At 40.2% G+C, this 22432-nt stretch overlaps 1 protein-coding gene across 1 annotated transcript in view; it reads left to right on the plus strand.

The window, feature by feature from the left end:
• Nucleotides 1–22432, plus strand: part of SNAP91 (synaptosome associated protein 91) — a 68088-nt gene that overhangs the window by 43547 nt on the left and 2109 nt on the right. Inside the window, 13 exon segments of the mRNA XM_019472986.1 lie at nucleotides 5648–5755; nucleotides 6335–6513; nucleotides 6516–6606; nucleotides 6814–6891; nucleotides 6998–7069; nucleotides 7517–7600; nucleotides 8471–8554; nucleotides 14689–14826; nucleotides 16105–16283; nucleotides 18504–18517; nucleotides 18872–18975; nucleotides 21972–22051; nucleotides 22123–22227. Of these exon segments, the coding sequence (XP_019328531.1) occupies nucleotides 5648–5755; nucleotides 6335–6513; nucleotides 6516–6606; nucleotides 6814–6891; nucleotides 6998–7069; nucleotides 7517–7600; nucleotides 8471–8554; nucleotides 14689–14826; nucleotides 16105–16283; nucleotides 18504–18517; nucleotides 18872–18975; nucleotides 21972–22051; nucleotides 22123–22227 (1316 nt within the window).

Genomic DNA, 22432 nt, shown 5'->3' on the forward strand with positions numbered 1-22432 from the left:
ATGAACTTGTACTAAATGCCAACTATACAACTACTGTATAAGAAACATATTCTTATAATTTAGTTATGCTCTTTCAGTCTGTAATGTTAACAGCTAGCCTCCTGAGTAAGAATAAAGTCCCCCCTGTATGTTGTCAGCTTTCTTGTCACTCATGGAGCAGGAGGCTTCTCAACAGCACGTCAGAAATTACCTTTTTCAATACTATACCAGCCCAGGTTAATGGAGAAATGTTCTGATTTACAAACTGCTAACATGTTTGAGATCACCTGACCACTGTATTTTTCTAGTTGTCTCTTCCTCTGATGCATACTTCCAGCATGACAGTGGATGTCAAGAATTAGTAATAACTTACTTTCTATCAAAACTGAATTCCAGTATAGTCTCTGTCGGGGTGTGTTCATCTATCGCTTCTAGTGACAGGAGTACTGGAGAGGTCTCATACATCAACAGTTTGATTACAAAGGTGTTTCTTAAAGACTGAAAGGTCCCAGTTAGAAGTTTTGTTTAGGACTGACTTCAACAGACACCTCCAAGATATCCCCACTAAAACTGCTGAGAAGCTGTAGGAAAGGAGTACAACTGCTACCTGCTACTTAAGCCTTCCTTTTACAAAGATGGATAATAGTCCGAGTGCCACAGGATCAGGCAGTTCAGAAGTAATTTTAAAATAGTCGTGGGCAGCAGTTCTGGACACCACGGAGCAAGAGAGTCTGATGTTGGTTACTCTCAGAAGCCTGTTGCAGAAGCCAAGGCCTGTGCTCATTAACACCCCTGCAGATGCGTAGTCCGTGAAACTTCTGGTGTGTAGATGTTGGGGTTGAGCCAGTCTTGGATACAGCACTTTGAAATTGCATTATTAATTTAGCATAGATACGACTTTTAAAAAAATTAAACGATAGTTAAATGGCTAGAAATCACTGTAAACTTGCAACCAGATTAGAAAAACACCTACCCTTGCCAATTCCAGTACTACAGCAGCAAGATGTACCCTTCTTTTTTTCTAACGTTTCCACTATTCTGTGCTCAGAAAAATGGCTGCTACCAAATCATGTGTCTACTTCCATGTTTTTAAAGTGGCAAAGAGCTGGATGCTTTTAGTTTCTAGAGATTTAACTGATCATTAGATTACTTAGTGGCACATGTCAGGAAGTAGAGTTGCCTTCATCCTCCAATGTGGAAAGAATTTTACTTTTGCAGTATCCAGACTTCTGTGACTTGATCTCTTCTTTTAAAGAGAATGTATTTTGTTGCTCAAATACTATAAATCTTCAGTGGATTGTATATTAGATGAATACTGACTCTTTCCTAGAACACTTCAGGAAGAAGCAAGGTTTTATTATTTACAATAGCATCAAGTTTCTGGATTTGAAAACCTCTAATTCTCAAGAAGAAAAATCTCTAAACAGACTGAGCAGTGAAGGTACTTTTGCAGCGCATTCAAGGCACCCACAGGCCTGACCCTTTTAAGATCCTGGAGTCCATATTGAACTTCCATCTCTCTACTTAATGGGTTTTTTGTTTCTTTTTTGTCTTTTTGTTGTTTTTTTTTTTTCTGAAGCCTCTGCTGTAAGTGATGCCCCATACTAACATTCCTTGTTACTTTAAGACTATGTACAGTGCAAGAAGCGGTAGCTTTTGGACAGACACTGTTGCTCTCTAGCTTTTGTGGTGCTAGTCGTGCTGACACTTAATAACTAGGTATTTGACCTTTGAGGCCTGCTAGTGATACAGTCTTCAGGGTCACCTTAACTTTTTGCAGCTTGCCAGTTCTTAGTTGCTTTACACGGTTCCTTGCGGTGAGGTGCGGAAGGGGAAGGTACAGGAGCGGTGATCTCAGGAGAAAGAATGTAAAGAGTCTGCAGGGAGTGGCTGGGTGGGGAAAGGAAGCTGAAAGCTGCAGGAAAAAGGCAGCCAAGTAAGGAAGAGGAGGAGGAGGAGACTTTGCAGGAATGACTGTTGGCTGTCATTCTCTTGCACTATGTCGCTGGTACTTCAGCTGATAAGAGCCTGCATGCTGCCTATGACTGGACTTTAAGAGGAAAAGCAGCTCTGCATTATGTCTTCATCTCTAACATGGTCTTGGAAAGCAGATGAGAAATGCAGGATTGATCCAGCATAGCTTTTTTTGAAGAGTTCTATCTGGTTAATAAGCAAGCTTTCAGTTACTTGGGCCAACTTAAAGAATTCCATATCTTGTTTTTAAGAGAAACAAGAGGAGGCTGTTTTCAAAGTGCAGCTGGAATCTTTCCTGAGACGGAGAAATCTAAAGGTAGAAGAAAGGTGAAATATCTTTAAATGCCATGTATCTCAATAATAGAATTTGGACACAGTGTTTTGGGATGCTAGTGATGTGCTCTTGAGTTATATTCTGTTGTGTGATTACACTGTGAGCGGTGCAAGTAACAAGTCATGGCAGACACTGTGCAAATGTCAGTTATTAGGCATTCAGATGACATGAATCATAAGCGGGCAGGAGAACTATGGTTTTCCCTCTAAAGAAACTAAAGGCAAAGCGATCAAGTCTTTTTGGCACTTGAGAGCTAATGAATGTCTCTTATACTGGAACATGCTGGTATAGCAAATTAGCGCTTATTTTTAAAAACAAACAACAACAACAAAAAATCCCATAGTTCTTATGAATATTTCCTAACACTGAGCCTACTGGAATATTTCTTGTTAGCTCAGGTCAGGTTCTCAATGTCAAAAAGTAATGAAGGATGACTGAAGAGGAAAAAACTGTGGAAACAGAAAAAAATTCTTTTCACCTGTACACTTTAGTTCTATGATCTTTCCTATACTTGTGACTTTCCATAGTGTTGTGTCATATGTTGCAGAATACATTAAATGATTATAAGTCAGTGGTATCATCATGTTTGAGTAACTTTTGTCATGTATTGATGCCATGGCATCAAATAAAGCCTGAATTGATGAAATTAAACAGACCACTCTTCAGGAACACTTACTTTGCTGCAGACAAGAGGTATTGAAGCACTACTTCAATATTTCAGAATTTAAAAATGCCGTTGTTTGCATGTCATTGCAATAAGAACTATTTTTATTTAGCAATTTAAGTGTTACGCAGTACATAATACATACCTATCACTCCTAACAGATGTTCCATGCAGTGTGAACTTGCTAAGGTTTCAGCAACATCTCTTTAAGTTTCCAGGCTGTCTATAAATGCAAGTGAGGATCATGTGCTACTTGATTCTAGAAGTCAAAAGCTAGATTTACTTTTGAAGCAGAAGATGCACAAATGTAAGGAAGTGGCATAAACTGAGTAAATATAGTAACTGCTTTAAAAGGAGATCTCTTACAGTGCTGGATATGCAAAGGTAGGGTTACTATGCCAATATGGAGAAACAAAAAAGAAAATAAACAGTCCAATTATTATTTTTTTAATAATAAAATATGCAGCACTTAATTGTATCCACTTCTGCATGTGATGCTAGATTTTAGCAGAGGGCATCTGTGCAGGTGCAGCAGAGCCATTTGAAAGGCTTCAAAGAACTTGATAAGCATTAACTTTAAAAAAACAAACAAACAAAAAAACAACCCAAAAAACCCCACCCTTGGTTTGAACTGTGAGTTGTAGGGTCACCTGTTCTGGTTGGTCTGTCTATATGCTCATGCAGGTTTCCTGAACTTCTCAGAGTAACTAATATTTGAAGTCCTTAATATGGCATTTTGCCTTTAGATTCCGTTATGAACTTAGGTGTTTATCCCACGTACCATTTAACCCAAGTATGATGATAAAGAAAATGATAATGCTTAGCTAGAACCTTACTCAGAAGTGGCAATAAATAATAAAGCTAGTGCCAAGCTAGCTGTTCCCTTCCATCTGTGGGCTGGCAGGAATTTGTGCCCACCTGAATTTCTGCGGCTGTTGCACGTGGAACTTCAATACTCTGCATCTGGACAGGAATAGGTGTTACTCTAAGGCTGAAGTGGTCCCAACATAGAACTTATGAGTAACTCTATGCATTCTGAAATCCCACTTTGTATGAAATCTGGAGTCTACCCTTTCATGCTGGGAAGTAATTATAAGTAGTGTTGACCAACTACTGTGCAGTTGGCCTACAAGCTTGTGTGGATAGAAGTGTGTTCTTTTGAAAGAGCCCAGGGTCACCCTCCATCTGAAAGCTGGCCCTATAGAGCGAAACCCAACACACATGACCATACGCATAGCGTATTCTCAAGTAGTACAATTCAAAACTCTTCAGTCCAGTTCTGTGTTGAATTTCTTCTACACAGTGTATGCCAGTGTCTGGTATACATACTATACTGTGATGTTTGACTAATTATGATTTTTTTACTTGGACAACTGCCATCCAGTTTTGTTGTTGTACCCTGTTACGTGAAAAATAGAATTATATCTGAAATGGCTTATTAACAGGCCTTTTTTTGCTACTAATTCATTTTAATTCTATTGTACAAGACTATTAGGCTTTCATCTCTTCTGTTGAAGTTTCAATGCATGTTCTTTTGAGCTTTTTAGATTAACTGGCACAAACTTGTTTTTAAAATGGTTGTTTTCATTTTAAAATTGACACTCAAGTTAAAGCATGTTAAACTTTCCTGTGCTAGTTTGACAGTGCAATTGCGGTATTCCCCAACAGATTTTTTTTTTTAACTTGTTAACTTTGTAGCAGTAGAAAAATGGCCTTTATGAACATCTTGAAGTATTTAATCTTAATTGCACAGTCTTTTTGTGAAGAAAATGCTTGCCTATGAGGATAGTCCAAATGGCACTGTCCATTAGGACTACTTTATGGAATTAAGAGCTACAGATGGTGGTTTAAGCCTAGGAATAATGCTGTAAAAGTTCAGAGCTTGAAATTTAAACATACTGGCAAACAAAAAAACACAGTCAAAGAGAATTCATGAGCAAGTTGTTCCAAAAGCCCAAAACAGCTGTTTTCCCTGACTTGACTGGTTGGCCTTAGAGGTGATCCTCAAAGAAGGAGATATAAACTATGGCTGGCCAGTAGTTAAGATGAACATTCTTGATCTGTCAGAAGCAAGCTGAGTAAATATAACCTATGCATCAGTTTATGGCTTCAGAAAGATCCAATTGGAATACTGTTAAGAAACAAGTAAGTTCAATTTCTCAGATGTTGCATGACTGACTTGGCTCAAAAGCTACAAGTGGTAGATGCAGATCTCTGCCAATGTAATTGGATTGTTATTTGTAACAGTGCTTAAGTTTGCAAAGCACTACACAAGTGAATTCACAGTTGCAGATTAATCACGTATTACAGGCTTTGAGCATGCCAGTTTTTAATATCTTTATTAACACCAACTTAACTGCCATACCTTTGCTCTTTATTCGTTAGTTAATGTTGGGTAGTACATGAGCATGCTGCTCTGAACCCTTATACAATGAGAACAACACCTTCTTTTACACTCAGAGTACTTTCTGTGGGCAACACAAGAAGCTCGATCTTCAAACCCTGTCTAGAACCTGCTCATGTGGGGTTGGGGGAGACAAAGCGTTTTGCGCTGCGTGTCTTGTCTTGCTGTCAGAGTAACAACATTCATGTTGTATAAGGGGATCTACCTGTGCAATTTAACTTGGTTCTTTTACTATATTTTTCTTCTCTTTATCCTTTTTCCTTTTAATTTCTGTTCTTAAACTGCACCCAAGATGCCTTTGCAGCTTCTCCTGGGGAAGCCCCTGCAGCAGCTGAAGGGGCAGCAGCACCAGCTACCCCAACCCCTGTAGCAGCAGCTCTTGATGCATGTTCAGGAAATGGTGGGTTTTACGTCATTAGATAGTCTCTTGTTTTGCTGTGGTTTTTTTTTTTTTTTTTTTTGTCATTAGATAGTCTCTTGTTTTGCTGTTTGGTTTTTTTTTTTATTTAAACTACATGGCAGTGTGTTTTTCTGAAATTTTCATAGTGTTTGCAATTGGTCAAAACAAACCTTAGACTGAAGAGCATGCTTAACAAAACTGCCTGTTTCTGAGTCCCAGTAACTTTATGCTTATTCAGTAGTGCTAATAAATGATTCTGGCAGTGCTGAGTTTTGTAAGCAGTAACTTCTTAAACTGGATATTCTTTCATCGTATTTCCTGTCTTTTTTGGCCTTGTCAAACAGCCTTTGAAAGTTCTGCCCTTTAGTAACTAGACTGCTCAGCCTTTCAGATGGTCTTTATTTTGGAAAAACATAAGTAACATGTCTGGACAAGTAGGTTAGATGTTAGAGCAACCTTCTTTGCGTGTGTGCGTGTATTTGCAGTATGTGCATTGCCTGTAGTTGCTTTGTTCTTGAATTCCTCCCTCACTGATCCTAAGTATGCATACACATATATTTCCCCTCTCCTTTTTACAAGACCCCTTTGCCCCATCTGAAGGTAGCGCAGAGGCTGCTCCTGAGCTGGACCTCTTTGCTATGAAGCCAACAGAGACTGCTGTTCCTGTAGTTACCCCTACAACTAGTGCAGCCACTCCAGTTCCTGCAACAACTCCTTCTCCAGCTGCTGCTGTTGCTGCTGCTGCTACTGCTACTACGGCTATGCTACTACGGCTACTGCCACTACCACTACTCCCACCACCTCCGCCACCGCCACCACCTCCGCTCCCCCTGCTCTAGATATCTTTGGTGGTAATTTTGTTTTTAACTCTTGGATTCTGGTGGATTGATCTGTCAGGAGCACAGAACAAACAAATCATTGTTGCATGCATGCTGTGTGCTAGGCTTTCAAACCAGAGAGCCTATTAACTCTAAATACGATGTGCAAAACTTGAAAGTTCTGCTTTCGGTCCCGCCTTTCAAAGATGAGTTAAAGACGTGTTATGTTCTTGGCCTTAGATTTATTTGAGTCTGTTCCTGATGTACCTGCAGCACCTAAACCAGATGCTACTCCTAGCATAGATCTCTTTGGTACAGGTAAAGAGAGAATTCTTTCAGTACTCTGCTGCTTTGATGCTGTGTATGGTGTAAACTGACTTGAATGATACTTACTTCTCCTCGTTTTTTCTTGCATTTCTGGAAGATGCTTTTTCATCTCCGCCGCATGGAGCGTCTCCTGTGCCTGAGAGTTCTCTCACTGCTGATCTCTTATCTGGTGAGTGCTTGTCTTCACAGGCCATCCTACAGACTTATGGTGGGTTTTTTTTCTCGAGTAAAATAAGATTTACTGCCAATTTACATCTTTAAGCTGAAATACTAAGTTGTGGGTTTGTTGACACTTTGGTCACAAGATTAGCAGCTGCTGAAGATGCGAACCATGAAGTGGCTGACACTGAAGTTGAGTAAGTAATGTGGTTGTTGAGAGAGTAAATCCTCCTCTAAGCATAAGAAAATTCTTAATTAACAATGTTTTCTTTAAAGTACTGTGGTTTTCAGTTGCTGTGTGAGAAACGTATCGCTTTCTGTTTGCAGTTCTGAAGACTGTTACCTGAATTTACCGACCCTGTGGTTCTAACTTGTGGAGCCCATGTGGCTTTGAAATATTTAGCTATCATTGTTGCCTTGCTGATACTAAATATTATTTATCCTATGCTTACTGCAGTGGATGCATTTGCAGCCCCCTCTCCTCTACCCACTGCCTCTCCAGCAAAGGTGGATTCTTCAGGTGTGATTGACCTATTTGGTGGTGGGTATTTTTTCTTTCCTCACCACTTCAGAGTTGAATCACTTCATTTTAATTACCTTTGTGCTTGGCTAAAACTGCAGTTTCCCCTTCTCACAGCTTTTCTATGTAGCATCACGGCTAATACTAGCATGTCCAGTTCTTCGTATTGCACAATAACGAACTGCAAATAAGCTGTCAGTGTGGTCATTCTGTTGTCATGACACCTGCAATTCTGTCTTCAGTCAATGCATGTATGGCTCTTCCTCAGAGGTCCAATGAAAGTCTGTTGTGTTCTTTTTTCTTCTTTGCAACTCTCTATGGTCACGTTGTTTTCTTTGTTCTGTTTCTCAAAGCAGCTGAAGTTTTGAGGGTGACGTCTCAAACTGGGTATCTGAATCACAGGATTTTTGTTGGATTTGACAAAATGGAAATTAGGATGGGCACAACCAACTCCAGCAGTGCTGTAGAACAGGAATGTTGCTTTGAAGTAGTGAATTTTCAAATATTAGTGAAATATTCTTCTAAAAAGACTTAATGTGAGTCAGTAGGTTCTGTCTGGAATTACTCCAGTCTCTCATCCGATGCATTCATCTCCGAAGGGCTTAACCCTCTCATCTAGAATGCTGTGGTTTGTTAGGGTTTTCTGAGAAGAGGCTCAACTAAAAGAAAAGAGATTTCTTTCAAGTGCTGGTTTGTTGCACCTCCTTTTTTCCACCTGAGCTTTGCATCCATGGTACTGCTCTGCAATAAAGATGGCCAAGCACTTTCATTTTCTTCTGATGAATGAAGTGGTTATCCTTTTGTCATCTTTTGTTTATGATAAGTGATGAATTGATGCATTTAATATTGAACTCTTTGCTTTTTCTTGATGCTTTCTGGAATTCCCTTTAGATGCTTTTGGAAGTAGTGCTTCTGAACCCCAGCCCGCAACCCAGGCTGCTTCTAGTTCTTCAGCTTCTGCAGACCTACTTGCCGGTAATAAAGAACTTCTAAAAACTTCTTATTTTAAGGCAAAACTAAGAAATGGTCTTTGAAATCTTTTATGTTCCTTGGGTGTAAGTGGACTTTTGCAGTGGAATAAAATTCTTGTTCACAAGATTTCTTAGTACTTTAGACATCTTAAATTAAAACTACAGTGATCTATAATGGAGGCACTATACTGAAGTACAAGTTAACTTCCTAGATTATCTTCTTCCCATGCTCTTCATTTTCCTACCTCCTACACAAGCCTTATTTTTCTGTACTGTTTACTGAATAGGAGTGTATACATAAAGTTTCTTTGGCTGGCTCTAGCTGTACTTAAGTTAAGCAGTATTGCAGGCTATGCTACTTATTCCTTACTACTAATTCACCTTTGTTTCTTGGTTGATTTAGTTGAGGCAGGTTACACACTTAAATGTTAAGAGCTTGAATTAATAACTTGGTAGCAGTCTTGCATTTAGCCAAGGAGGGTGGGGTGATGAGAGCTTTTCTGAGCACAAGGGCATAGAAGTGATAGAGACCCTCTCCTTATACTGAGTGGGATGAGGTCTGTGCTAGTGCTGAATGTGGCGTCACTATCACACCTATTTCAAAGGTTGAATAACTGTATTGTTGTAGTCTGCATCCTACAGGTAAGCAGCTTCAGCTGAACTCTGTTTGTACCATTCTCCAAAATTCGTGCTATACCATGTATTTTAGTGGCTATAGTGATTGTGCTAAACAGTTGTGACTCCCCCCACCCCAGCTTGAAGTTTGTAGAGAACAAGATCCCAGCATGTCTTCCTCAGGTTTAAAGGAAACTAACGCATTTCTGGTTTGAGGAAGACTTGGCTTAGTTTCCCCCATGTTTCTGAAAGGTGAATTTGTCAGTAGAATTAGTTGGTAGGTTATCTTTCATGAACTTTGAAGATGATTGTTAGCTTCGTGCTAACAACACCTTTGACTTTACTTCTGAGCTGGAGTGATAGTCTGCCCTTTATGCAACTGCTAAGCATTCTAGGTATGGTGGGCCCTGACGTCAGTTGCTGTCTGTATGTCTGCAGGTCTCTCATGCCAACTTACACTGTATCAGAAGTCCAACCCTGTGTATGTTTTGCCTTTATATGCTCGTGAGAGGTCCTCCGTTGTATGAGGAATACATAATGTAAGTGAGATACCTCAGTATGTAATCTGCTCTAAGTGCTGTGAGTTGGTACAAGTGGGTGCTTGCGCGCTGAAGCCATCTCAGAAGAGGACACATTTTCTAGTACCTGCTCTAAGTGTGGGCATCACCTAGTTGTGCTGCAGGAAGGTAGAAGTAGTCTAGATGATGATAATGTGTATGTCCATTCTCAGTCGGTTCTAGTGCTGGCAAGCCAGCTACTTAAAGTGGGACATAATGTGTAAATGCATGCTAAAACTTTAGTACAGGCACCTTCAGGATTTTAAGGTAGAAGACCGCCTTTTGTTTTAATATTGCTTCAATAGGTCTTTGTATTAGTCTATGGATAGCTTAAAGGTGGAGATCAGGCTTTAACTAGTAGATTCTGAAACATACCAGTCATTTGCAGTTGTGTGTGTTATTGGGGGACTGGGTACAGAGATGTTGTCAGGCAGAAGCTGATTCTGCTTATGCAAACATTACAATACAATATATTTTATGTCCTTATCTGTAACTAAGCTTAAGTTCCAGTAGGAATTATGCTCCAGATGGCTTAAACTTCAGCAGTGTGCTCTCTGAATCTGATGAGTCACATTAAATCAAAACCTAAATTATAAAAGGGATGTTATAAGTCTGAATACTCAAGCAGACCTGAAGCAGTTGGGGTGAACAGATGATTTTTTAAAAAATTTTATTTTATTTTTGCTTTGACTGTACATTCAAAAGGGCTCCAAGTAGATTTGAATGTTTTTTTGGCAGATACGGAGAGCCTATAAACGTTACAGCATATTGCTAAGCATTTGTTCACCCTAGATAATGGCAGATATACAGCCTGCAGTGTAATCCAGTTTTAAATTTAAGAGTGTCCAGAATTCATATGGTGGCTGAAGGCTTGTCCTTCATGGTTTGAGTGTTTGGTTGTACTAAGTGTTCATATGCATAATGTTATGAGTATACTTACTATGCATCATTGTCTTAAGTGTTCTGCTGTCAGATAAGTTTCTAGTCTCTTCTTGGCTCACTTAGAAAATATGGTAGAATTTTTTTCATACTCTTCTAAGCCTCTCGGCAGACGAGACTAGAACTATGCTGATAAATACAGTAGTCTAGCCGTTTTCCCTTCTAGATCTTTCTATCCAATTAAACTGTGTGCATGTGTATCCCAGTATGTACTCTACTAGCATGTTCTTATAAGAAATCTTACTTGTGTAAGTAAAAGCAACCTCAAAATTGGGCAGTTGGGGATGACACATCTAACTCAGTTGCTGCTGTTTCTGCAGACTCACTCTGGGTCTTGTGCAAGCCCTAGACAACTAGGAACTTAAAACTCTTAAAGCATTTTTATGGCTTCTGTGCCTGATGTTGCTGTTAAATTGCGCAAGGCTAAAAGCTATGGAATTAAGACCAGTTGTCATGCAAACTTCACCTGAAGCTGGAGAGAACTCTCTTCTGTAGCTGGAGAAACAGACACTTTATGGGGCTTTGCAAAAGCTTACGTAACTTTCTAAACAGAATCTTATAAATGGATATTAAGTCATGCCCTGCTGCCAAGCTCCTTGTTCTCACTCAGGACATGGAAAGGATCTAACTGAGCACAGGGTCTTTAGATGGCTCCAGTGCTTTAGGAATTGCTGCAGTCAGCTGCCTTTGTCATCCCTGTATCTTGTCAACCTGCTTCTCGTCTGATTCTTTGGAGATTAGTACTTGTTTGCAGATAGTTGAATACATGGAGCTTTGCCTTAGGACAGGTGATGTACCAGGAGAGAGTTTGTAGGTAAGGATCAGAGGACGGGCCAGCACTGGTGATGTTATAGTAGGTGTCTGCTACAGACTGCCTGATCAAGAAGAGGCAGTAGAGGAAGCTTTTTTTTTAGGCAGCTGGAGAAAGCCTCACTATCACAGGCTTTGGCACTCACGGGCAACTTTAACCACCATAGTATGTGCTGGAAGGGCAATATGGCTGGGTGTCAGTAATCCAGGGGACTTCTGGAATGTATTAGAGAATTTCTTGATGCGGGTGATCAAGATGTACCAGAGTTCAGTGGAGGGCCACTGAGATGGTGACTGGTGCTCATGACATATGAGGAGAGGCTGAGGACTGGGTCCATTCAGCCTTGAGAAGAGAAGGCAAAAGGGAGGCCTTACAGGTGTCTAAACTACCTCACTGGAGGATACAGAGAAGATTAGCCAGGTTCTTCTTGGAGGTGCACAGTGACAGGAAAAAAGGCAATGTGGGTGGGAAATTCCAGTTAAATACTGGATTTTTTTTTTATATTTTTACCATGAGGATGGTTAGATACGACAACAGGCCACCCAGAGAGGCAGTGAAATCTCTTCTCTTGGAAGTGTCAAGGCAAATCTCTGGGCAACCGGATTTGATTAGACCAGCTTTGGGCAGGCTGACTTATAGAGGTCCCTTCCAACCTAAATTATCCTGTGACAAACCCGCTTCAAGAATGGACCTTGGAGAGCTGAGGGCAGATCTCTGATCACAGTGCGTTTGTCCAGATTCAGAGTTAGCATCTGTGAGCATGTGACTTGCTGTGGACTAGGATTTGGGTAATAAGAGTTGGTGCCGGAACCCTGAAGTAGGCCTAATAAACACAGGAGAGCTCATGCAGGCGCTTGAAATGCTCTTTACTTCAGACTGCAGAAAGCAGGCTGCTCTGTTTCCTGCTCCTGCTTCCCTGGCTCCAGCCGTGCCCTTGGTCAGTAGCGTCTGAAGGGACCAGTTTAAGTTACGATCTGAAGTGGTTTTGGTCATTGCCTGCAATCTGGCAAGCTTCAGCTGAAGGATGTAATTTATGAGGTGTTTCTAATCCAGGTTGTGTTCTCCTGGGCCTGTAGTGCATAGTCAGGTTTTCTGTCCTCTCCCAGCTGTGTCTGGGGCCAATGTATTTGTTCATATAGGCCAGGCGTTCCACAACTAAAACCTGTCTGCTGGTGGTACAGCAAGTTGCTGGCCTGGTGCCCGGGACCCAGTGACGGCACACCACTCTCATTTCCCTACTGAGGGTTTCAGTTTGAATACAGTTAGCTACTGCTGACTCACTTCTCTTCTAAAATATGCACCTGATGTGTAAATAAGTCTGATGCATCAAGTGTGTGTGTATAAATTTCTCTGTTTCAACATTTGTTAAGTGTTTGGCGTTTACTTTGTTCTCTGAGAAAGCAAAGTTTTCGGGGAGAGCGTCTGAGATCTCACAGTAACAATTGATGTAGTTGTTGCTCACAATTTGAGCACAAGTCCTTTATGTTGAACTCTAGCCTGTCTCATAGTTAAATGTCTGGCAGGTGCTTGATTTCATAGCTGGGAAATGTGCTGTTGTCACTGTTTGTAAGATGTCTGCATAATGTGCTGTAATTGATATACCCTGTGACTGTGGAAAGCAGTTTGGATAAAAAAGTGGTTAGAAAATCTTCAGAATTTTCTTTATTTTCCCATTTTTAAAAAGCTGACTTCCCCAGTGAACTGATAACTAAAGAAAGCTGAAGAAAGAAGAGGAAGAAAGGAATTAGTTTACTGCTTAAACAAGAGTGGTACAAACTATCTCAGTAAAAAGACAGAAAGTAGCGATAAGGGTTTAATGTAAATAGATATTCTCTTCTTAATTGATAAGTTGTATTTAGTACTTAATTTCAACAATGTGACTGTTGGAGTAGCATGCTTATTTTTTCAGATTTCATCCACATGACAAGATCTGTATTTACTTTGGATGAGAATAGGACTTAAAATGGTCTCTACAAATTGGAGAAAATTATCTAAAGGAGAAATTTCAAACGAGTAAATGTTCAAGCTTCTGTCCATAGGCAGCAATAATTAGCTGGACAAATAAGGACAGCAGACTGTAAGGCAGGATGTTCCCTGAAAAGAAACTAAAGACAGTGGTAGAGCACTGGCTCGTCACTGCCTTGTGCTCAGCTGTGGCAAAATAATATGCTTCCTACTCTGATATAGGGGGGAAAAAAGTACAGCCTGCAGGTTGTGCAGAGTGCTCTTCCTGCTGTATTTGCGTAGTCGCGGTTGGAGCACTGAGCTCAGATCTGATCCTTTCTATGCAAGGGCAGCTGGGAAAAAACAAGGCTGAGACTGAAGATGTAGTATAGAGGCCTTGGACATCACTGTCAAGAAGAGATTGAATAAGAGGAGTGGCTTGTAGGCTAAAGAGAATTGAGAAAGTGTCATATGTCTGTTCTCATTTTGACGGAGTCTTTGCATATTTAATCAGTTTCCAGAGTCTATAGATAATACAAATGACCTTAAATTGCAAGGGAGATTGAATTATATACAGGGCAAGGGAGGGACTTTAAGAATAGTCAAGCATGGGAGTACATTGCTTGTAGACTAGAGAATCTCCATGAGTAGGGTTTATTTATATAAATATAGGGTTTATAATATGTACGTTAACCTTAATCATGGAGATTCTCCAGCCTACAAGCAGTTCGCTTGTGGATGCTGTTGATCCTGCTTTGGCATGGGGGGGTGGGCAGTAGCTTGAAGACATCTTGACGAGGGAGACCAGGATGTTTTAAGATGGTGAGAGAGGCTAAACTGGATTAGTAAAACACTTCCTTCTGAATTGAGATTCCAAAGTAGTTGATGGGTGATCATATGCTTTTCTCAAGTTACTCCTCTGTTTCTCTTTTTTCTGAACTAATTCTTATTTGTTGCATTCTGCCTGTGAGATTACTTACCTAGAACGATAGTGTATAGTACTGGAAGAATTGTGTTCTATACTCCGTTGGTCTGCCTCTGCAGAAATCTAAATAACAAACACTAAAGTTTTTATTGGTGACTCTCACGAAATCTTGAATTCCCTGGGTCATACCTGGCATACCAAGGATGCTTGTGTAGTACTGAGTTATTTACAATGGTCTAGTAAGAATTGTCTGTATCATTCTGCCTTCTATAGATTGAGCTTTTGTTAAACACAGCCCAACAAGACTGACTCTAATGTCCACACCTCTCTTATGTGGCTTTTTAAAGGCTTTGGAGGTTCTTTTATTGCTCCCTCTCCATCACCATCCCCAGTTACTCCAGCTCAAACCAGCTTACTACAGCCTAACTTTGATGCAGCTTTTGGGACAACAGCTCCAACGACTGGCAGTTCATTTGATGCATCAGGTGAGTCGCAGGGTTTCTTCCTGTGAATTTTCTAATGTGTTTTATGTGTTAGATGAGTTAATGACACCATATTTAGGCTCTGAGTACAAGCAATATCAGTGATTTCCCTGTTCCTTCTCCACTGGAAGAACTCGGGGTAGTGGTTAGGCTGGTGTGTGCCCAAGAGCTCTCTGTGCCCATTTTTTTTATTCTACCATGTCAGTAAAAAACAAACTAGTGTGAACATCATCCTTGCATGTGCTTGATTGCATGAATCAGGAATTACTCAAGGAAAACACTGTTCTGTAAATCAAGTTTATGGGCAAGTCATCTTGCTGCTGCTGCTGAAGCTGTTCTTGAGCTTGCATGGCACCTGAAGGTACACAAAACAGAGACTGAGGTCGTGTTCTTTGCCTGACTATAAGCTTAAACTTTCATCACTGCTATCATTTTGTTTGTATCTCTCCATTCTATATTTTCCATGCTGGGTCCTTGCTACAAACTTAAAATTGGTGAGTTCTGCAACCGTACAAGGAAAAAAAGGTTGAAGTAGTACTGCTGCTTGGTTATTTGGTTGCTTGCCAGTGCACACGCTACCCCTTCCTGTTGACTTAGCATTAGCATGTACCTCAAATACAGATCAGAAGATAGAACGCTGGCATGAGATGTACCAGGCGGTTTGACTTCAAGGGATCTAAAAAATGAACTTCTGAGTTAGATGACCGGACTAAGGAGGCTAGCTCTGTCAGTGTGGATGGTTCTGGTTCCTTCTGATCTCATAAGGTGTTAGTAGGTTTTCCCGATGCCCTGCTGCTTGCAAGTGAATAGTAACATCTTGAAACTTTCAATCCTGTTGCCGTTAGATGTCAAGGTATAAGACTGCCTTTGCCACAGTAATTCTGACTGGTGTTTGCAAGACGTTAATTTTAAAAATGTTTAAATGAATATCTCCTGACAAATGTGTATGCATCTGACATCTAAGGATGGCTGTAAGAAAAATAGTGTCACGTGGAAGTGGTGCTGTATCTCTGTAGATTCAACTCTCCCATTAAAGTCCTTTTAGGCATGTCCTCTCATATTAGTTCTCATCGGTATAGCTTTTTCAGGATTACTGTACATTCAGTGTCTAGTAAAACAACATGCATGCCCTTGTTGGCATTACTTTTAATGTCAAACGGTGTTTTGGTAAGACTTGTGACGTGGTTGTCTGTGCTATATTTGTTGGAGCAACAGCAAAGTGGCAGGTAGTGTTTTTCTTACCGCAGCTGCTGTTCTAACCCACTTTCCTTTCACTTCTAGTGTTTGATGGCTTAGGTGATCTTCTTATGCCAACTATGGTTCCTTCTGGTCAGTCTATAGCACCTTCAGCCACAGCAACAGTCACTGCTTCAGCAGCAAGCAAAGGCCTTGGAAGTGATCTTGATTCGTCTCTTGCAAACTTAGTAGGCAGTAAGTGACAAATTTTGGTTTTGAGTGGTGTGACATACAACTATGTTACTTTTCCATGCAGCCAAATACCTGTCTATTTTAGCTTGCTTCAATGTCCTCCTGTTTCCCTGGGGAGATCAGGAAAGCTATAGGCAGGAATAAGGCCTGATTCAGATAACTGGTAGTCTGGGTTCGTAACTTGTCCTTCTTTGTGCCCAGGACCTGAGTCAAATAGTGGGATCTGTGTGGTAGGTACGATTTGTAACATGTGAACGTCCCAGGTACATTCAGGGGCATATCAAACTCTTAATGGATGTGCTCCTGCGTAATAACAGATGGAAAGGTGAAAATTGTCCAAAGCTTCTGATAGCACGGTGGAATTTAAGCAGAAAAGCTGGTGGACACAAATAGCTGACTTCTTGCTTAATGAGAGGAGGAGTAGCAGTGGGGTGAGGAGTGCACAACAGCCAAGAACAGACCTTCTCTCAGACAGTGAACTTTCCAAAACATGGTCTTGAAATGCTAAACTAAAAAATGTTTTCTTTCCTATAGTAGTAAAAGGGCTAGAGCCTTTATAACTAGAGATCAGTAGCCGCAGCCCCCCAAAAAACCCAACAGAGGCCCACCTAGGCTAAGGTGTAATACTACTGAAGTTGTACTTTGGAGGATTGTATACTCTGTTAGTATATGCAAACACACCACAGCAAAGATATAACTGATCTTATGATGCGTACTCTTCTGTTAGGTGTGGGGGGAAACTACCACGCTTAGAAGTCAGCAGGACTCTTAATCACTTGAAACCTCTTCTGCAAGTCATTTGGTATATCCCAAGTTTGGGGCAGAAAATTAAACTTAGCAATTTGTGACTTACAGGACTTGTACTGGTCATGTGAGAAGAGTTTTCTTTAAAACTTAGCTTAAAACTTCTTCCAAAGAGTAATTAAGGAAATTACTTGGAGTTCCCATGTATGATAGAGCAGATAAAACAGTGCAAAACTTCCAGGTAATGTTCAGATTTATGTCTATGTGAAAAATAGCTTTTTATTTCCGTATGTATGATGAGGAACAGAAACTAGTGTTGTCACTCATGGTAAATAGTTCAGTGCTTTTAAATAACTTAGCATTTTGTAGACCTGAATATATTGTTACTTTGGTTTGCTTCTGGAGCAAAAATGGCTTCCTCAAGTATAAGACATCTGCAGTGTTCCTCAAAAGTTTGTCCTGAAGAAGGGGTAGATGTGGCCAGTCCTCTGATGCTGTCTAAATGAAGACAGCCAAAACTTTATTACTCTGTATAAACCCATGTGCAATGAAACATGAGCTGTTACTTTGACATGCTTAATTTACTAAACACAGTACTTCTTTTTTTTTTTTTTTTTTTTTTTTTTCTTTTTTTTTTAAAATTTTCAATTTTTGGAGTTCAATTTTATTAAAAAAAAAAAAGTTTTCACCTCTGCTGTGTAGTCTTACATCTATTTCAGTGTTTATTAAGAATCAATGAATTTGTTATGTGCCCCCTTCCCCCAAAAAAATCAGTTCAGAAAAATTCTGGAAAAAGTGTTCTATTCTATGCAGGTTCACTGAATAATTAAGGTTAAATGTTCCTGACATAGCTTTTAAACTTTCTGGCTTTAATCTGAGTCTTAAATTTTTTTCTGTAAATTACTGTCTTCATATTGGATAGCTGATTTCCAAACAACTTAAAATGAACGAATAGTCCAGATAATAAATTGTATAGCTCCCATCAGTAATCTAGGCTAATATGTAATAGTTTTGTTATCTTTTTACAGACGCTGGATGTGCTTATCGTGTAGGCATTGGAATACTTGTAAAATAGAAAAGAAGTTCATTCCATGCAGTGAAAAGCTTCTTTTTGCAAGAAGAAATATTTACAGCATTGCATTTCTTTTTGAATGTCTCTTCTTAATCTGATTGCTTACTTCTGTGCTGAGTCTTCCTCTGTATGCAAGACCAGTTTATGATGTGTGTACATTCAAAATGTTTTGTGCCTCTGTGGAGATGATAGGAGGGATATGTATAAACACATCATGAGATTTATCCCCAAAACTTAGCTTCCTTCAATCTACTTCGTTCAAATGGTGTATCTTATTCTGGATAGAGCAGCCTCTAACAAAACCTGGTTTTGCAACAGCCCTTTTATTCTATGAATGACTTGTTTCTCTTGTATCTATCACCTTTTTTCAGAACTGAATGCTTTCCTCCTTCAACTGTCTGAGCAAGATTTCCAGCAATGAAATGACCTTTCAAAGACTTCTAGCAGGCAGCTCTACTGCCTGGCCCCAGTAGAATAGGCAGTAGCAGTCCCTCTTCCTACTTTGCAAGGGTATATGCAGTAATATGTTACCTTCAGTCAATACTAAGTAAAGCTTCTCTTTAATTCTCACCACAAAGGCCATAACCGTGTAACTGACTTCAGTATAGAGCGTACTGCTGTCTGCTGCTAACAACCCTTGAAACTGAGTGGCACTAAAAGTGTATCCTTCTGTTAATAACTTAAACTGCATACACCATAAACTAATGTAGCTGCAAGCCTAATGTTTATGTATACTGCCATTGGTTTTCATTTTCACTGTGAGGGTATGAAAATAATCGCGCGCTCTCTCTCCCTGTCTATTAGGGGAGACCTTCAGTGGAACGCTGGAGAGAAAAAGTTAACAGGAGGAGCCAACTGGCAACCAAAAGTAGCACCTGCAACATGGTCAACTGGTGGTGTCCCAAGTGGTCCATTGGTAGGTGGTTAATCCATCGATACCACTGGTATTGAAACCTCAATATTTTATGAGACTATGCAAGCATACGTGTAGGCACTGCTCCTGTCTACTTCAGCTAAAGAGTTTGCTTCTGTATAAATGATATGATTGTTTCAAGTCACATTTTTAAGACCAGATTTACAGCTGGCATAAATAAATCATTGAGTTCAGGTCAATGAAAACACACTAGCGTATGTATCGATGTTACCCTACATGTACACTTAATACCTGTGGACATTTCCAAGTGTGTTGTTAGCCGTATAGGTCTTGCCAGCACCAGGTCCAGGTTGATTGCCCAAAAGACAACGGTATTGATCCAAAGCTGAAGTACTGGAAGGAGAGGAAATAAATAGATTTTTTTCTCAAGCTTTCCTGATGTTAGAGTAGAAGTGGGTAGCTTGTTTAGCAGAGTAAAGCAGTCTGCTGGAAAAGTTAAGATTGTGCTGTAAAATGTATCAGAAGGCACTAACTTTGAGAGAAGAGGGTTGAATTGAGCTAAAAATCTAAATATGGCACAAGAGCAAATTGATCGTGAGTGAGCTACAACAGTAATCTGAAGAGGGGTCATACCTCATCTCATCAAAGTCGCACAGGGCATAAAACAGCCTCCATTTGAAAAAAGTTGGGTTGAGAAGGGAAGCAAAGGACTGTCAAGGGGGAGCATGACTAGTTCAGTTCGCTGCTGCCACAGCCAGATGTTAATGTGACTCTGAGCATGTTCCAACTTGTTCCTTAACCTTATGGAAGATACAAGAATTCCCTGAACTTGATACTTCATTGAATGTATTAGTTGTAACGTCAACTTTTTTTCTTAATAGAAAGGCTGGGCAGTACTGTACAGTGTAAGTGAATTTTTTTGATCTCTTATTGTACTTACTAAACACGAAGATACTAACAGCACCTCATCTGCGCTACAGTTATTACCACTGGCTTAAAACTAGCTAGAAGCTACCTAACATGGCTGCTCTTGGACTGTCTGTCCAGCAGACAATTCTCAGGCAATGTGTTGAATATAGTAGTAGTGATTAACCATTTCCGTGCTGTAAGCTTGAAAATAATGGCTTCAGACTGTCTTTGCTTTACTTGGATGTGAACTATCCGGCTTGTACTACCTGAAATTTCTAACTTCTGTGTCATCAGCCTGATCTTGTAGTGGTTTTACCATCTGATAAGTAACTAGCCTTTCTGGAAAGCTGGGTGGTTTTGATAGCATTTCATGAAACATGGGTGCTATATATATTTCTTCAAAATAATGCACTTAGGTATTTTTTGAAACCAAAGAAAACCAGATCTGCAGGAAGACTAAATGTGGAGACCAAAATGAAGCTTTCCTTCACGTCACTGTTGAACCACTTAAGTTTTCGTCACTTCTTCCCTTCCTTGTGACCTTTCACCTTCTGGATTAAAATCAGCAGAATTTCATAAAAGCCCGTTCCCTCGAGTGACCCTAGTGCTTTGAGGCAAAAGCAGATTCAGTTTGTGTGGCCATTTTCTTGGCATTTGCCTAACTGGCTTTTGAGCTACAATGTGTTCCTCTGGCTGCAGTCAGATCACTGCATCTGATGTCATTAATCTGTGTCTTTCTACTCCTTGCTTTCCATACCTGAGTGTCCAGATGTTGGTTTTAGTTTGGGGACAGCTGTGCTGCTAGCGCAGTACAGCTTTTAATTGAAATGCTCCCCAGAAAACTTGCAGACTGGAAAAGAGGTTCATAATTATTAGCCAGAAACTGTAGGGTGTTTGCTGATTAATGAGTCTGGAACAGGTTATCTTGACTTGTCTCCAGTTTCCTAAGAAACTGGCATATTTTAGTCTGGAAGCAAGGATCAACCAAGGGCACTAAATGCAGCATTCGCAGAAGTGGACTGTGCAGTGAGTAATTCCAGCGTATCTCCAGAGACGCACTGTCCTTTGAACTGAGAGTGTGCTAGTTGCTCTCCAAGTGCGGTGGGATAAAACTGACTCAAGGTAGGCGGTAAGGATGTGGAGGCTCAGGCATGACTCTACAGCTTCTGTAATAACTTGAGAAATTGTGCCAATATACTTAGGCCACACGACAGCAGTAAAGAGATTCCTAAAAATCCTACTACCATTTTTAAATCCCTTCCTTGAATGCTTCCTGCCTCTCTTCAGAGTTGCTAATAATTTGGATTGTGTATGCCTCTGTGAAAAGGAGAGACTTGGATACTTTCAAGGCCATAAGGACACTCTATGCATGGGAAGTTACAGACAAGGGAACCAAAAGGGGTAATGTGTAGGTTCTGCTAGGTAAGTGGGGTGGCCTTGTTGTTGTGCTGTATATCCAGACTACTAAACTAACAGTTCTCTCTTTCTGAATCCTAGTGAAAGATCACCTTTTTTTTTTCCTTGTGTTGTTTGAATGAAAATCTTAACTTAAGCATATGAGTAAAAAGCGTAACAAGATAAACTGAATTCTCCTTAGTAAAGTATGTAATGGTTGTGATTGTGGCTTAAGCGTGTGAACTTACTCTTTAACTTAAATGAATCTCATGGCTTAAATACTTCTTTTTTTAATTGGAAACTAATTATAGCAGTTATTTCCCTTAGCTTTACAATCTGCTTAAGCTTTTACTAAAATGCAGTGATACAAGTGCAAAAGTGTGTTGGCTATCAATTAGGAAATTGGGATGCTTTCTTACACTATGTAGAAGGAGGAGGAAAGTACATATTTTCTCGGGCCTATTTTGAGTTGTATTCAGTAAATGGACTCCATTCATGAAGAGAATGGAGCCTGTCACCCTTGCTTTCTTATGAAAAGGGAAGCTGAGCATCAGTGTAAGGACTCATTCAACTCTCATTCTTTGAAGTATTGCAGTTTTGAGGTTAGGTATTATCTGCTGCATAACAGTCGTACTTTCCAGAAAAACTCTGAGAATGCTGGAGACTCCATGCGGTTTCCAGATAGTTGGTGTTAGAGATTCTTGCATTTTTTAATTTTTTAGACAGGAGCCGTGCCTCCAGCAAGCGCTGTTCCTGCCACAGGAGGTACTCCACCTGTTCCACAGCCAGGAGCAGCATTTGGGATGGTGAGTCTCTTCTGTTTACGCTACTCTCCTTTCTTCACCCAGAACCCGACTCACACTGCATTAATTTACAGCCCCCAGCAGGCACGGGTGTACCTATGATGCCCCAGCAGCCAGTTATGTATGGGCAGCCTATGATGAGGCCACCATTTGGAGCTGCCACTGGCCCTGGTGTACAAGTAAGTGTTACTGCTAGATGAATGTTTAATTGCTCTCCATTTCTCTAGAAAGTAACTTGTGTGTATGCATTATCTCAGTTCAATCCTAGCTGTAGGACTGTAAAAGAGATTTCTTATAGTATCAGCTGCCTGACTTAAAATCATAGAATCATTTAGGTTGGAAAAGACCCTTAAGATCATCAAGTCCAACCATTAACCTAACACT

Source organism: Aptenodytes forsteri, unplaced genomic scaffold, assembly GCF_000699145.1.
Source record: "Aptenodytes forsteri isolate BGI_AS27 unplaced genomic scaffold, ASM69914v1 Scaffold245, whole genome shotgun sequence".
NCBI lineage: Eukaryota > Metazoa > Chordata > Aves > Sphenisciformes > Spheniscidae > Aptenodytes > Aptenodytes forsteri.